Source organism: Lissotriton helveticus, chromosome 9 (genome assembly GCF_964261635.1).
Source record: "Lissotriton helveticus chromosome 9, aLisHel1.1, whole genome shotgun sequence".
Lineage (NCBI taxonomy): Eukaryota > Metazoa > Chordata > Amphibia > Caudata > Salamandridae > Lissotriton > Lissotriton helveticus.
In genome coordinates, this window is record NC_136070.1 from 402016383 (window position 1) to 402032134 (window position 15752).

The 15752-nt window shown below is 45.6% G+C and overlaps 1 protein-coding gene across 9 annotated transcripts in view; it reads left to right on the forward strand.

Annotated features, from left to right (window-relative positions):
- The window catches only part of EML1 (EMAP like 1), an 883632-nt gene extending 868984 nt beyond the window's left edge, over nucleotides 1-14648 (forward strand). For all 9 annotated transcript variants that reach the window (XM_078660158.1, XM_078660161.1, XM_078660155.1 and 6 more), the window contains 2 exons: nucleotides 679-809; nucleotides 13104-14648. In XM_078660158.1, coding sequence (XP_078516284.1) covers nucleotides 679-809; nucleotides 13104-13229 — 257 coding nt within the window. In that variant the 3' untranslated portion in view covers nucleotides 13230-14648. The remainder of the gene's footprint in view (nucleotides 1-678; nucleotides 810-13103) is intronic.
- The last annotated feature ends 1104 nt before the right edge of the window (nucleotides 14649-15752 follow it).

A 15752-nucleotide genomic window follows, 5' to 3' on the forward strand; every position in this document is an offset into this window, starting at 1 on the left:
CTGCTTTGCTGAATTCAGATCAGTGGGCACTTCTCTTTCAAGATTGTACAAATTATTGTGGAGAATCCACAATATTCTATTCCCACTCCTGCCGTTTTATGTTTCACAGATTTATAAAATCTGTTTACCCTGTAAATGGAGTTCAGTAATTTGCATAGATTTTTACATGTTTTTTTACTCTGGGCTAAAGTGTTAACACCACTTTTCACCTAGTACTGCATTGGCATACCCAGCAAAACATAAATAGCATACTTCTAAATCAAAACTGTAGATGTTGCTAAGGTGAACAGTACAGTAATATTTTACCTGGTGTTGAACTCCAGATTTGTTCTTGAGTGATTGTTGATCTGTCAGCTTTAATGATCAACAAGTTAGAATTACTTATGCGAGGACAAAGTCAGTCTTGGGAATGGGATATGGTTAGGTTTAAGGGAATACAATTAGTTATTTGTTTTGTTGGTTCATGTTTTCCCATATACATTACAATTATAGAAATATTACATTTTGAGCTTCTCTTCCCGGTTAAAATAAGTTAATGAATTTTATTGTGTATTGCTTGTTCAGTTAGACGTTGTGTAAGGTATGATGTAAGAGTTGAGTTATTAATTCTAACACTGCAAGCCATATTAATGGACACGTTAAATTAGTCCTAAACTTTGTAATTTTTCCATATGGCAGGTGTGTGGCCTGAAGGCTCGGATGGAACCGACATCAATGCCATCTGTAGATCGTTTGAGAAAAACATTCTTGCAACTGGAGATGATTTCGGCAAAGTTCATCTTTTCTCATACCCATGCTCACAGTTCAGAGTAAGTTTTTTTTTTTTTCCTTCCATCACTATTTGTATAGAGTATATTTATGAATGGGGCCGCGCGTAAGATTTGCTCACTTCCATAGGGAGTTTGGAAGCTTATTTCTGTAATTTAGAATGCAAACTAAATACATAATGACAAACAAATGGACACTTTAGTATATCTGTTTTTATATACTAAGCAGTTCATTTCACTCAACTGAGGCAGTAGCATAAAAATTATATTATGCAATGCAGCATCTTTTGTCATAAGAAGAGTGAATTTTAATACAGACACTGTTTTTCTTGTGTTCATAAAATGTGTTTAGGAAACTTTGAAATTTCACTAGGAGAATCGCTGTTTTTGTCATGTCACACATTTTCAATTTCATTACTTTCTTCTTACTTTAGATGTATTGAGTCTTTCACATCAAGGAATGCCTGTCCGTTACTTCCCAACCAATATAGACAGAGCTGTACATGTTTCCCCAACCCAGATATCTGGCAGACAAGTGTAAACAACATTTGCGATTTTATGCTACATATATTCCAATACATATTTCACAAAGAAACGTAAAGTAACTGTTCGAGGCATGTGGGCTGCTAAATTCATATCTTAGCATTAGATCGCCGCCTAGTGTTGGGCTCGGATGATTGCACATTGTTGTCCTGGAAGAGTCTTCGAAGTATCCTGAGATAGGTGGCTCCTCCCCTGGACTACAGTGCGCATGGGCATCGGCTCCATCCCCAGATTGTTTTTTTCCGCCATTGGGTTCTGATGTGGTCTCGACGTCTTACTGTCGGAACCAAGAAAAACTAACTTTTAGCGGCCAAAAGGCCTCGATTTTCTTGCGTCGGTATTGTCTGCGCACGGTCTCGAGTCTTCCGTCTCTTGGAGCCGGAATAAGCGGAGTTTTCTTCGCTCTCGGAACTTTGAGGCCTTCTCATCGCGACACGACTGCAAACCTTTTCAGACATGGAGCGGAGCCCGTTTAAATACTGCCCGCTCTGTGGGTCCAAGTACCCACACATCGATCTACACCCCGTGTGTAACAAATGCCTTTCGCCTGACCACGACGACGGCAAGTGCAAGTTGTGTGCACAGTTCCGCTCGAAGAAGACTCTCAAGCTTCGGCGCGCGGTGCGCATGGAAGCTAAACAAGCGGCCCCGGATCCGGAGAACATCTTCGGCGACCAGGACGAAGAGGACCAGGGTCATCATCTCCAAATCTCCCCACCTGAGACGGAGGTCGAGGCGGATCCGGGAGAAGACGACGGAGTCGCGGGTCAAGGCCTTGAATACGTCGACGAGGTAGGAGACGACGATGAGATTTATGGGGCCGCGGCAGACAGCTCGGGGGACGAGCTCTGCCCCGAAGGTTACGAGGATACCGACCGGGACACGGGATCGCCTATCGGCCTTACCCAAGACCCGTTGCCGCAAGCCACAGCCCCGCCTTCGGGCCCGGCCACGGACTTACTTGCTGAGCAGACTGTTTCGAAACCGAAACCATCGGGATCGACAACACCTAAAATGGCCGACCCGAAAACGAAACCGAAACTTAAGGACTCGAGTGTCCCTAAGATGGCTGCCGTGCCGGTGAAAACGTCGGTGCCCGCTACCCCATCGACTCCGTCGACCTCCGGTCCGCAGAAGTCGAAGAAGTCCGTCGATTCCGATGCTGCAAAATCGAAACCGACGCCAGAGGAGGGGTCCTCCAAAAAAGATGGTCGGCACGGGTCTGCGGCTACGACGCCGTCCAAGCCCGCCAAAGTCGGCTCCAAGGAGGCTACGCAGGCACACGGAAAGAAGTCTGCGCCCCGAACACAGGAATCGGAGGCGGTTAAGACAGGATCCGCGCCCAAAGCGCACAAGGCCCACAAGGCCGTCGGATCCGAGGGAAAGATCAGACCATCCTCGTCAGCGCCGAAACAAACTGTGAGTGAGCCGTCCCTCATAGCCGAATCACTGCAAAGAATCAGGGAGAAGGCCTTTGCCCCGTCGGCTCCGATGCCATCGCCGCAGCCGCAAAAGGACACTCCAGCGAAGCCTTCTGGGAAACTTCTCTTTATTTTGCCGCCGAAGGAGGCGCCGAAAGCTTTTTCAACCAAGTCGGCACCGAAACAGGTGATTTCTTCACCGGCTGGCCCGCTTCCACGTCGGGTACTCGAATCAGAGGACGATTCAGAGCATTTCATCGACGCTGACACAGGCAAACTGACCCTCTATAAGAGGAAAATCACTTCGGAGCCAGTGGACTCCTATGTCATCCCACTAAAGAAGAAGAGGGTGCCCCTTGACGCCTCAGGCCTCACGGAACCAATCCAGCCTCCTCCGAGACGGAGCCCTACTCCCTCCCCAGAACACTCTGCGGGTGAGGGGTATGATGAAGACGAGCAGTACAATTTCCCTATCAATGAACCTGATGCACAACCGGATTCATATGATGACACTGGTGACCAGAACACCCAGGGTGTGGGGCAGGACCCGCAGCTTTTTAATGCACGTGCATCCCCGACTGAGGATTCAGCAGGTTTTCATGCACTACTCGAAAGGGCGGCAGCCAATCATGATGTGGACATGCATGCCGACCCGGTTGAGGAAGGCTTCCTTTTCGACACTTTTTCAGTCTCTGAAAGGACAGTAAAGACACTGCCTATGCTTAAAGGAGTCCTCAAGCATGCTGGGGACATATTTGAGGAGCCTACAAGAGCGAGAGTGGTCAACCCTCGCATTGAAAAAAAGTACAGACCTGCACCTGCGGACCCCGCATACATCCGGGGACAATTGCCACTGGACTCTCTTGTGGTCGCCAATGCCAGGAAACGTGCCAACTCCCAGACAACGGGTGAAGCTCCTCCCCCGGATAAGGAGTCCAAAGTGCTAGAGGCAGGGGGCAAAAGAGTAGCTGCACAGGCATCAAACTTTTGGCGCATCGCCAATACACAGGCACTCTTGGCGCGTTACGATAGGGCGCACTACGACACCCTAGAACAGATTGTACAACACCTGCCTCCACAGTTCCAAGAAGCCACCCAACTGCTCATTGAGGAAGGAAAGCTAATCTCAAACGCAGCCATCAAGTGTGCACTTGACGCTGCGAACACAGCTGCTAGAGCTATCAACACTAGCGTTATGCTGAGACGACAAGCGTGGCTCCGCATCTCAGGGTTTAAACCGGATATTCAGACAACAATCCTTAATCAGCCAGTCAATCCTGAAAGTCTGTTTGGTCCAGATGTTGACACCACCCTAGAGAAAATAAAGAAGGACACAGAAACTGCTAAGTCCATGGGGGCCCTGCAGTCACAACAGTTTCGTGGCAGCAATTTTCGTCGCTCAGGTGCACGTGGAGTCACCAGAGGACAAATGGGTCAACAATCCCAGTTCTCTAAAGGTGGCGCACAATCCTCGTTCACGAAACAGAACAAGGGGGGTTACAGAAATAACAGCAACAGAGGTCGCGGCAGAGGAAACAACAGCTCCCGCTCCTCTGCTCCAAGCAAACAGTGACTCTCTGTCACTGCCCCCCGACCACCTAACACCTGTCGGGGGGAGACTACAGCAGTTCCTGCCCGTCTGGAAAAACATCACCACAGACAGGTGGGTGCGACAACTAGTCCAGTATGGTTATTGCCTAGAGTTGAGGTCCACTCCACCCAACATCCCGCCAAGGCAAAGGCCTATGTCCGCAGAGCACTTGCTCTTATTGCAGCAGGAAGTAGTGGTGATGCTGCAAAAGGGAGCAATCGAGCTCGTGCCGGTGGGAGAGGAAGGCACGGGGGTTTATTCCCTGTACTTCCTTATTCCAAAGAAGGACGGATCTCTCAGACCCATTCTAGATCTACGTCCCCTCAACCTGTACATACTGTCAGAACATTTCCACATGCTTACGCTGCAACAGATTCTTCCATTGCTAAACCAGGGAGATTTCTTAGCAACCTTAGATCTCAAGGATGCTTATTTCCACATTCCACTACACCCGTCACACAGGAAATACCTCAGGTTCACTATTCAAGGCAGGCACTACCAGTTCAAGGTCCTACCCTTCGGAGTCACCACAGCCCCGAGGGTGTTCACCAAGTGTCTGGCGACAGTAGCGGCGCACCTCAGGAGGCAGAACATCCATGTCTACCCCTACCTAGACGACTGGCTCGTGCAAGCCAAGTCAGAGCAACAGTGCGCCGCAGACATGTCGTCTACAATTCACCTTCTTCACGATCTGGGTTTCTCCCTGAACTACCCAAAGTCGCATCTTCAGCCGGCACATGTCCGGCAGTTCCTAGGTGCGACGATCAACACCCTGACGGCCATGGCTCAGCCAAACCAAGTCAGGATAGACAGCATGCAGGCTCTGATCCAAAGGTTCAGGCCACAACACTCGCTTCCAGCGAGAGTGTTCATGCAGTTGATAGGCATGATGGCCTCCTGCATCTTCATAGTCCCTCACGCACGGCTACATATGCGCCCGCTCCAGTAGTGCTTAGCGAATCAGTGGACACAGGCTCGTGGGCAATTGACAGACCTAGTGTTGGTTACCAGTCGGGCATACGACTCTCTGCATTGGTGGACTCCACACAACCTTTGCAAGGGCCGACTGTTCCAAGAGCCTGTGCCGCAGATTGTCCTGACAACGGACGCATCTCTCCAGGGATGGGGAGCTCATGTGCTCACTTACACAGTGCAGGGACTATGGACGACGCAGCAACAGAAGATGCACATCAACTATCTGGAACTGATGGCAATCTTCATGGCGCTCAAGTCCTTCATCGTACATCTGTGCAACAAAGTCGTGCTAGTCCGGACGGACAACATGACCGCGATGTACTACATTCAAAAGCAGGGAGGCACCCACTCGCCACAGCTGTCTCATCTGGCTCAGAGCATGTGGAAGTGGGCCATTCAGAGGAACATTTTCCTCATGGCAGAACACCTCCCAGGAAAGGACAATCAGATGGCGGATCTGCTCAGCAGGTACAGCCATCAAATGCACGAGTGGGAGTTACACCCATCTGTCCTCCACCCGTACTTCCAGCAGTGGGGTCATCCGGAGATAGACCTGTTTGCTACAAAAGAGAACGCAAAATGCCAACACTTTGCCGCCAGGTTCCCTCACCCACAGTCGCAGGGGAATGCGATATGGATGAACTGGTCAGGCAAATTTGCGTACGCTTTTCCGCCAGCCCCTCTAATAAGGCTGGTCGCAAGAAAGCTAAGGCAGCACGAGATGACTCTCATCCTAGTTGCTCCAACGTGGGCGCGCCAGGCCTGGTACACCACGTTCCTCGAACTCTCAGTGGTGCCGCATCAAAGACTGCGCCTCACGCCCAGTCTTTTGACGCAGAACCATGGAGAAATTCAGCATCCAGATCCGCAACAGCTCAACCTGGCGATCTGGCTCCTGAAGTCCTAGAGTTTGGATACCTTAACCTACCTCCGGAATGCATGAACATCATCAAGGAGGCGAGGAAACCAACTACTAGAGCATGCTATGCTGCAAAGTGGAAGCGTTTTGTCATTTACTGTACAGCCAATGACATCAACCCGCTAGATGCATCTATCCCCAACATCATCTGCTATCTGTTGCATCTTTACAAGTGCAATCTAGCGTACACTTCCATTCGGATACATCTATCCGCCATAGCGGCTTATCTCCAGAACAGGCAGCACCTCTCTGTCTTCAGAGTGCCCGCCATTAAAGCCTTCCTTGAAGGTCTGAAACGAGTCATTCCCCCAAGAACACCGCCAGCTCCGGTGTGGCACCTCAATGTCGTTCTCACCAGACTGATGGGACCACCATTTGAGCCACTGCACTCGTGTGAACTCCAGTTCCTTACGTGGAAAGTAGCTTTCCTTGTAGCTATTACGTCTCTGAGGCGTGTCAGTGAGCTGCAGGCGCTCACAATCCAAGAGCCATTCATTCAAATTCATCCAAATAGGGTAGTGCTACGCACTAACCCCAAATTCCTTCCGAAGGTGGTGTCACAGTTTCATCTAAACCAAACTATTGACTTACCAGCATTCTTTCAAAACCCGCAAACGGTGGCGGAAAGAATGCTCCATACCTTAGATGTACGGAGGGCGTTGATGTACTACATAGACAGAACACAACCCTTTAGAAAAACAAAACAACTCTTTGTTGCCTTCGCACCACAACACAAAGGCAACCCGATTTCCAAGGCAGGGATAGCCAGATGGATTGTTAAGTGCATCCAGATATGTTATCAAAAAGCCAAGCGCACTTTAACAATACCCCCCAGAGCGCACTCCACACGCAAACTGGGGGCATCCATGGCTTTCCTAGGGAACATTCCTTTAGAGGATATTTGCAGAGCAGCCACGTGGGTTACACCACATACCTTTACAAAACACTACTGTGTTGATGTGCATTCCAAGCAGCAAGCTGCTGTAGGACAGGCTGTTCTGAAGACACTTTTTCAGGTTTCTGCAGCTGGCACGGGCAACCGCCGATGATGGAGGGACTGCTATGTATTCTATGCTAAGATATGAATTTAGCAGCCCACATGCCTCGAACTGAATATGCTACTTACCAGTATGCATCTGTTCTTGGCATGTAGGGCTGCTAACATTCATATCGCCCGCCCTCCTCCCCGGTGCCTGTCGCAGCTGCAGATATACTATTGTATTTATTCATTAGCATGGACATCCTTTACACTTTTCACTCCATCTTCTGCCACAATGGCGAAAAACAATCTGGGGATGGAGCCGATGCCCATGCGCACTGTAGTCCAGGGGAGGAGCCACCTATCTCAGGATACTTCGAAGACTCTTCCAGGACAACAATGTGCAATCATCCGAGCCCAACACTAGGCGGCGATCTAATGCTAAGATATGAATGTTAGCAGCCCTACATGCCAAGAACAGATGCATACTGGTAAGTAGCATATTCATTTTAAGACTCTGGTTCTATCCTGAGCTCCTGGGAATCACTTCACTCCTCTAACTCCATACTTCCTGTTTTGAAAGTGAGGGCATCTGGATCTCTCAATATTTGATGATCATTATACCTTATCATTTGAAAACACCTGAGATGGGTTGGAGCCATTCTTAGACTGTCTTTGTGCTTCATCAGCTTCTAAACAAACTTTTTACCCATGTAAAAAGGTGTCGCTCGTTAATAATGAGATCAGTATCCAGCTCCTGGATACCCTCACTCGGGGGGGTGATGCCCTCACGGGTGACAAGCAGCGCTCTACAAATCCACCTTACATTACATCAGTACAAACTTATGAAGTTTGCTTTCCTGTTCGTTTTACACAGGTTTGCTTGACACACACATACAATGTGAATAAAAGGCAACAATTGATCTTCAAAAATAATGCATAGTAAAAAAATCAATCTACAGTAAAAACATACTGTAAGCATTCTGTAAATTCACAACTGTCAAAGCCTAGTTCTAGGTAGATAGTGCATGGTGAATCTGAGTTCAGTGCAACACACTTATGGTAGTTAAATGATCTGAATATACAGCCACAGTTTTATAACAGCACAGTTAATATTTTTTTACAATCTTATATACAAACAATTATATTTCAAGTATGAATGGTAAATTTCCAAAGCAGATGTTACATAGAATACAATACTTGACGCACGAGAAATGCAGTAGTAGAACAAGATGGCAAAGCTAACCAGACCCTCTGGAGATGTTCATGTTCACAAAGTTTTAATGCTCATGAAGCTCTACCATACATGAAGTTCTAATGTTCACAAAAGCACTGGAAAAGACAAAGCTGGTTGGTAAACTAGCAATCCAACCAGGTGCTCAATCACAGTAACAGGAGGCTCATTATGACTCAAACTAAAAGCTGTGGTTTAGGAAGCAGTGTGCCCTTTGGGCATAGTAATCACTGTTTCACATACTCTTGGGCAGCACGCACCCCGATCATTAGTCAGGGGCTCAATGGACTTAAGTAGATGTTAATTAAAATCTATAGTAGCCAATCTCGTTCTTTGGGCAACTTGTTTCTGGTCAAACGTGCGGGGTAGAACAGGTCTCAATGCACTGGGTAGGTGTCTTTTTGAACTGGCTGTCATCTTCCAAGCAAGTAAAATCTTCAGGCTTAGTTTTAACAAGGTTGAGGTGGCAGCTTGCAGCTCAACACTGTCTACACCAGTAGCACATGGTCAAGCTGTTCCAAGTGCAAAATATGATCACCCTTTATTCCCAAAGTCAGGTAGTGGGACAGTCGCAGACCAGTGCATCATACAATTTTAGGCCTGGTCTGTCTTCCCCTCCCATCGAAGAGCTTGAATTGGTTCTTTCCCCGGATGTAAATGCAGCAGTGGCCTTGCTCACTTAAAATGGGACAGATACACCTTCCAGGAGGTGGCTATTATAGAGGGAATTAGGTAGAGTCCCTCCCGAAACAGCAGAAGAAGAAGAGGTAGAGGGCTGTCCCCGGTGGACAGTGTTAATTTCCCCCTCATCTTGGTAACTACATACTTGAACAATAGTAGAACATTGTAATATTGAGAGGTCCATTGAAGACAATGGAGTAACTCCAGGCTTATAATGGCTGGTATAAGCCCGGAGCTCCAGTTTCAATGTTTCTCTTAATTTTTCTATCTTTTTAATTTAGAACATTCTACTCTTAGTGGGTAGAATGTTCTAATAGTCTTATAGTCCTTCTGCCTCAGGTTGTACTGGTTGTTGAAGGCCCTCTCCCTCCTTATAGGCCCTAGTCTGCAGCTCTGGCCTATAACTCTGGTCCAGGGCCTTTAACAACCGGTATAGCCCTCTGCTGTGGGCTATATGGCTATAGTAAATGTTTGTGAATACTGATGGATATCCTAATGACCGGTGCACCGGTTATGTTCTTGAAAAACGTACCTATGCATTTGCTCTGATGATCAAAAAAGGTTTGCCAGCACTCCTACGCATAACGTTTGCAAATGTGTTCACATGGACCCCACCTTGTCCTAAAGTTCCATATCACCTGCAGAGTTCCCAAGGTTCCATACTGTCCAGTTTCATCTTTAACCTCTACGTGGAGCCTCAGCATGCATCACAATTCACCAAGATACTAATGATGAACAACTGTACTTGAAAGAATCCTCTGCTTCAGACATCCAATGCCTCAAACACTGCCTGAGCATCATCCAGATCTGGATATCCAGTACCTACCTGAAGCTCAACCCAACCAAGACTGAATTTCTGTTATTTACCAAGAGCAACAAACAAACAGTGTAACACTGGCTCAATGACATGAACCCTGACGTCTTCTAACCAAAACTTTTACTGAATGTCAAGTCACTTGGAAATACCCGGGACACCAACTTCAGCCTCATGGAATACATTGCCAAAAAATAGATGGGTGATTCCAGCATTCTCTTATGAAGATAGTGAAAGGTTTCTTTCAGAAAGCAACTGCAGAACTGTGGCCAAGCCCACATACTCTCTCTGGATAGTGGCAGCACCCACCCTGATCTGTGGCCAGTCAGAAACCACACTGGCACCATATAAAGGCATCCTACATGCCACTGCAAATCTCATCCAGGAGCGGAAGAAATATAATCAGATCACCCCATCCTGATAGAACTCAATTCGCTCCCCTCGCCAGCCTGCATCATCCTCAAAACCATTTGTGTAGATTACAGAGCAATTATGACCAGCAACCCAGCTTATGTTGCAGATTAGCTCACCATCCATGACGGTTCTTGGCACACCCACAGCCAGGACACAGTCAGATTGCAGACAAAGAAGTGTAAAAAAAGAAAAAACAAGACAACGGGCATTTTCCTTCTATACACCCAGCATCTGAAACAACATCCACATAGACATCAACACCGCCACAATGCTGTTCCAGGTTTGGGAAAAGCTGAAGATTCACCTCTTTGAAGAACACTGCATTGCAATGCATTAACATTTTACACCCCAGCTGCCTCTCCTATGACCCATTGAATGTATGCTCCTCTTTGACACTGTACTGCGGTTTGCTGCCTTTTGACTAAGTTAATTATGTGGAAGTACCACATACATACGTTCAAATTGTAGATCTGCTAAAATGAACTAAAAAATAAATAAAATGTGGCCCCTGTCTGCCCCCAAGCCTCTACATTTAATTTAGATGGATAGACAAGTAGGCAACTCATGGTGCAAACAAGCACCTAAAAACAGGAGTACGCTGCCGCAGCAATGGCTTTGGTTGAAAGTTTTCTACTCCTTAAGATTACAGGGCTCAGTGACTAATTTTGTGTGTCAAGTCTCTGGGCTCACGAAAAGGGTGACATTTGGAAATACCAGTTTACATTTTAAGGGGCTACTCGGGGATCCAGGACCTGCATAACTTTTCCAAAAAAGAAAAATGAAGGGCTTTGAGGAACTTGGAACATCATTTTATGTGGCACAGCTACATAGTTATGGGTTGGTTCACATGCAGAGAGTTAAGATGGGCTTTCGGGCGCAACACAGCGTGGAGTCAGCGCTGCACTGTTGCGTGGAAGACCTAAAAAATTACCTGGATCAAGGGAGCTTATGCGCTATTCTGCTCCTTGATCTTAGCGCGGCATTTGACACCGTGGACTACTCAATCCTACTAAAGAGGCTGTGGGAAAGTGGCATCTGATACAAAGCGCTGGAATGGCTGTCCTCCTTTCTGGAGTGCAGAACCTTTCAAGTCATGGAATCTAACCCATGCAGTTGGCTTGTGGAGTGCGACAGGGCTCCTTGCTCAGCCCCACATTGTTTAAAGTCTACTTGCGGCCACTGGCAAAGATCGTGTAGGAGTTGGGTATCTCTGCTATCATATGCAGATGATACACAATTGGTGGTCGCTCTTGACCCCAACCTCAAGGGTGATGCGGACTGCATTGCGACATGCCTGGAAAGAGTGGTGGAATAGATGACAAACAGCTGCCAGAAGCTGAACGGGAATAAAACCGAGCTAATGGTGCTCGGAAACAAGGTGTCCCCAGGCCTATGTGTCTAGGCAGTCCACCAATCCCCAACACGATTATCAAAAATCTCGGCTTCTGGCTTGCGATGGAAACCCAAGTGAAAACGCTCACAGGAGCGTATTTTGGGCTGCTTAGAATGCCCCGTAAAACTCGAACTAATTTTCCTGCAGCTCAGAAAAACAGTAATCCATGCGTTGGTTACATCACTCTTGGTCTATGGAAATTCTCTGGAGGTACCAAAATACATCCTAAAAAAACTTCAGGTTGTACAGAATGCTGCAGTTAGATTGCGGTGTAAAGCCCCCATACATGAAGCCTTTGGGAAGCACTTAAAAGCACTAAACTGGTTGCCAATTAAGGTGAGAGTCAAATTCAAGATACTCTGCCTAACGCACAAGTCCATACATGGCAAGGGCCCCAGCAAAATCAGAGATCTGGTATGCCTATATTCACCGAAAGAAGCATTCGCTCTGTCACCGTACGGTTATTAAAAACAACCAGAATTAAGAGCCAGATGGGGTGGCAGATTTCTTACACACCGGGCACCCAAGCTATGAAATTCCATGCCAAGGGTGTGTAGATTGATGAAAGCTGAACCTATTTTCTGAAAAAAGGTTAAGACTCTTTACTCAATACCATTAACCTCCCTTAGCCTCGGTATTGTTTTGCTCCGCTAGCGCTGGGAAGCTCTTGGGCAGCCATGCACTCTATAAATACTCCTAAACAGACTGGGCATATACAGGTGCGGTGACAGGAAGACCTTTTGGTCTAGAGAATAATGGTGAGATTTGTGTGTATTTTGAGTGCTTGGTGATTGTAGAGCGAGGCATTGTGCACTGCCAAAGGCAGTGGTACAGTGAGGTTTCCCCATTGAGTGTATGTGGGACATATGAACAGCAGTATATATTGAACATAATATGAAAGCTACAGTGTACATTTAACTAGATTGCAAAGAGTTCTCATTTGGGAGGAAATGTTTGTGAAATCCATATGTCGATTCATCAAAGAGACAAAGAAAGGTGTAGATTTTAAAGCAATGGGATCTCTCAGATATTTTCAGAAATGTCAATTGATAACTGGTAAAAATGATGGTATATGCTAGAAGTACTAAAAGTACTCATAATAGAGATAGTTTGATTACTTCTTTACCTGTTAACACCCATAATGACACCACCCTAGATGTAGGACATTGTGTTTGAAACATCCCTTCTCTTCTGTGAATTTCTAGTACTAATTACCCATCTCTTTAACAGGACCTTGGCACTTTTTCTTTATAGTGCAAAATATATTTTGTTGCAGCTGGTTATATTTTAAAATGTAAATTAGACTCTTAACAAAAATAAAATTTCACAAAGATTTATGTATTTCCACCCAATTAATGTTTTTATTTAATAGGCTCCAAGTCACGTGTACGGGGGACACAGCAGTCATGTGACTAATGTTGATTATCTATATGAAGACACCCATCTCATCTCCACAGGAGGAAAAGACATGAGTATAATGCAGTGGCGAGTAATTTAAGGAAATCATCCTGAATACCCCATGAATTAATATAATTGCATATATGAACATTATATGGTAAATGAAGTATATAATGTCCGAACATTGACATAGGCACTTCAGTGTTGTATTACAAAGTCATTATAAACCTCAGGAACATAAACCGTTCACTGATTGATTTTTAGAAAATACCTAACTTCAAGAGAAACCAGTATCTATATATACGTATATTATTTACAAAACTGTACAATGCTGTAAGCATTGAGTCTTTAAAGTTTACAGTATAACAATGTCAGCAAAGCTATATGGGTGTTATACCATAGTCACAGGAGTACTTAAAATGTTCTAATGGTCACAATAATGCCTTCTAAAATATTGTATATATTGTAATATTGCTTCGTATAACTGTTACCGCCAGGCATATCAATTAAAAGAATATCCTGATCACCTTTGAAAGATGGTGCACAATCCAAATATAGAAAGCTATTGGTCTGTATTTTAAAATATATATATATATAGACTTGTAAATGTTCTTTGTTAAAATTATTGTATGACATATAGATTGTAATTAGGCTGTATATATTGCAGTTTTGTTAATAAGAAACCGTACCAAGGGTTGGTTGTGGTGGATCTGGTTTTGTTGTGTTGGGTTTAATAGCATTTTAAATGCTTGTGTTTCTCCACCTCTGTGTTTCTTTCACCCGCTTTATCATCTTCCCATTGTATCCTTCCCGGCGCCCTATGTTTCTGTGTCTCTACATTTTTTATACTGTTTACTTTCCATTATTGTGTGAATAATGTGGATACTATAGATTTATGTGCTTAGTCTCTAATCAAGATGTACTATTCTTTAACAGAGCATGCAGCTGTATGTAAATCTTTGGTCTTAGGGTGTGTATGGATTTGCATTAAATATAAAAGATAGGCATTACTAATTCAGTGCCTTTATATTATGTACCATTGTTTTTTCTGTTACGTTCACCATATCCATACAATATTTTACAGTGGCCACAAACCTGTAGAGTGAAGAAAGAATGTGTTAATCACCACTTGTGAAGTTCAAAGTCTATATCCCTGTAACTTGTGCATGAACGAATGTATATACAGAAAAATTCAATGATATTCTGAAGTGATACAACAGTGGAGGCGAAGTGAATGTCTTGTGTGTTTTTGATTGTGACAGATTAAAATGTACTGTTTACATTGAGGAATGTATTTGCATATTTGAAGGCTGCAGTCTTAAACGGACTCAATTTATCAATAGTAATTTAAAATATTTGGATTACCAAAAACAATACAAGTGTAAGGTTATCATAACTCTAAAGCACTGGTTGTTTTGAGTAGTTTACTTGAAGTTCCTGTTTTTTTGTGTTTTTTTTAACTAACAACAATCCTGCTATGTAGAAAGTGCAGGGCACTAATAAACATACCTTAAACGTTTGTGATTGCATTTTTTTTAGGATTGTTTAATTTTCTATTTTGCCAATTGACATGAACTGATTTATCTAGAAGCTAATTACATGTATTAATCCAATACAAATGTTTAAACTATGATTCCTTCTTGCGGGATAGAGCTCAAGGCGTATTAGCATTCCTCTCCACTTGTAAATAACACGAGTGCTAAGTTAAAAAACCCTCTTTAAAGGAGTATATACAAATATTAAATTAAATCGGTTATGAAACCGGACGTTTTGTATTTTTTATTGAAACTGAGAAGCAATATAGCTACTTGAGGGTGTCCGTGGGTGTGATCTGATCGACTACTAGCCCCTGATTCCTTCACGTAGAATTATCCACAGGCATGAGACTGGATCCGGAATAATTTTTTGCCCAGCGTCCCTGCGCGCCGGGGGACGGCATCACGTGACTCCGCCCAGGCACTGTCCGCGTACGTGGAGTCAGCGAGGTCACATGTCCCACCCCGGCACGCCTACGTCAGTTTTTTCCTTTTCCGCGTGCAACGCGGATCTGGTTCATGCTCCGGGCCTGTTAAGGCCTTTTTCCTTCGCTATTGTGTGCATCTGTGGGAACGGTGTGTAGATGGCTTCAGGCTTGAAGACGTGCTCTTCGTATGGACACCTTATGTCGGCGACGGACCCCCACCTCATTTGCATGTGGTGTTTGGGGGAAGATCACGGCTCCACTGATTGTGAGGCATGCCAACAGTTGAAGCCGGAGTTGCGGCGGGAGCGCCGGATGACATTTCTCTCCGGTCGTTTGTCCAGGTCGGCTTTGTCACCTCTATCAGCTTCTACAGAAGGGTCTCGAAGCAGCCATCGTCGCCCCCATCCCTCCTATGTTGCAAGAACGTAGCTCCCCGATTGGTAAGTGTCGCAGTTTGTCCCCGAGGGCTGATTTCCGACCTGTTGGGGGCATGGGCTCTCCGCGGGTGTTGCGGCCCCACAAATCGTCCCCCTATCCACTGTTTCCCAGTGAGAGGGCTTCAAGAGCCCAGGTGGAGACGTATGCAGTGGCTTTGCAGGCCTTGCTGGCTTCTCCTCCTCCTCCTTCCCCCTCCTGGGACGTCTGCGGATCCCTTGCGTT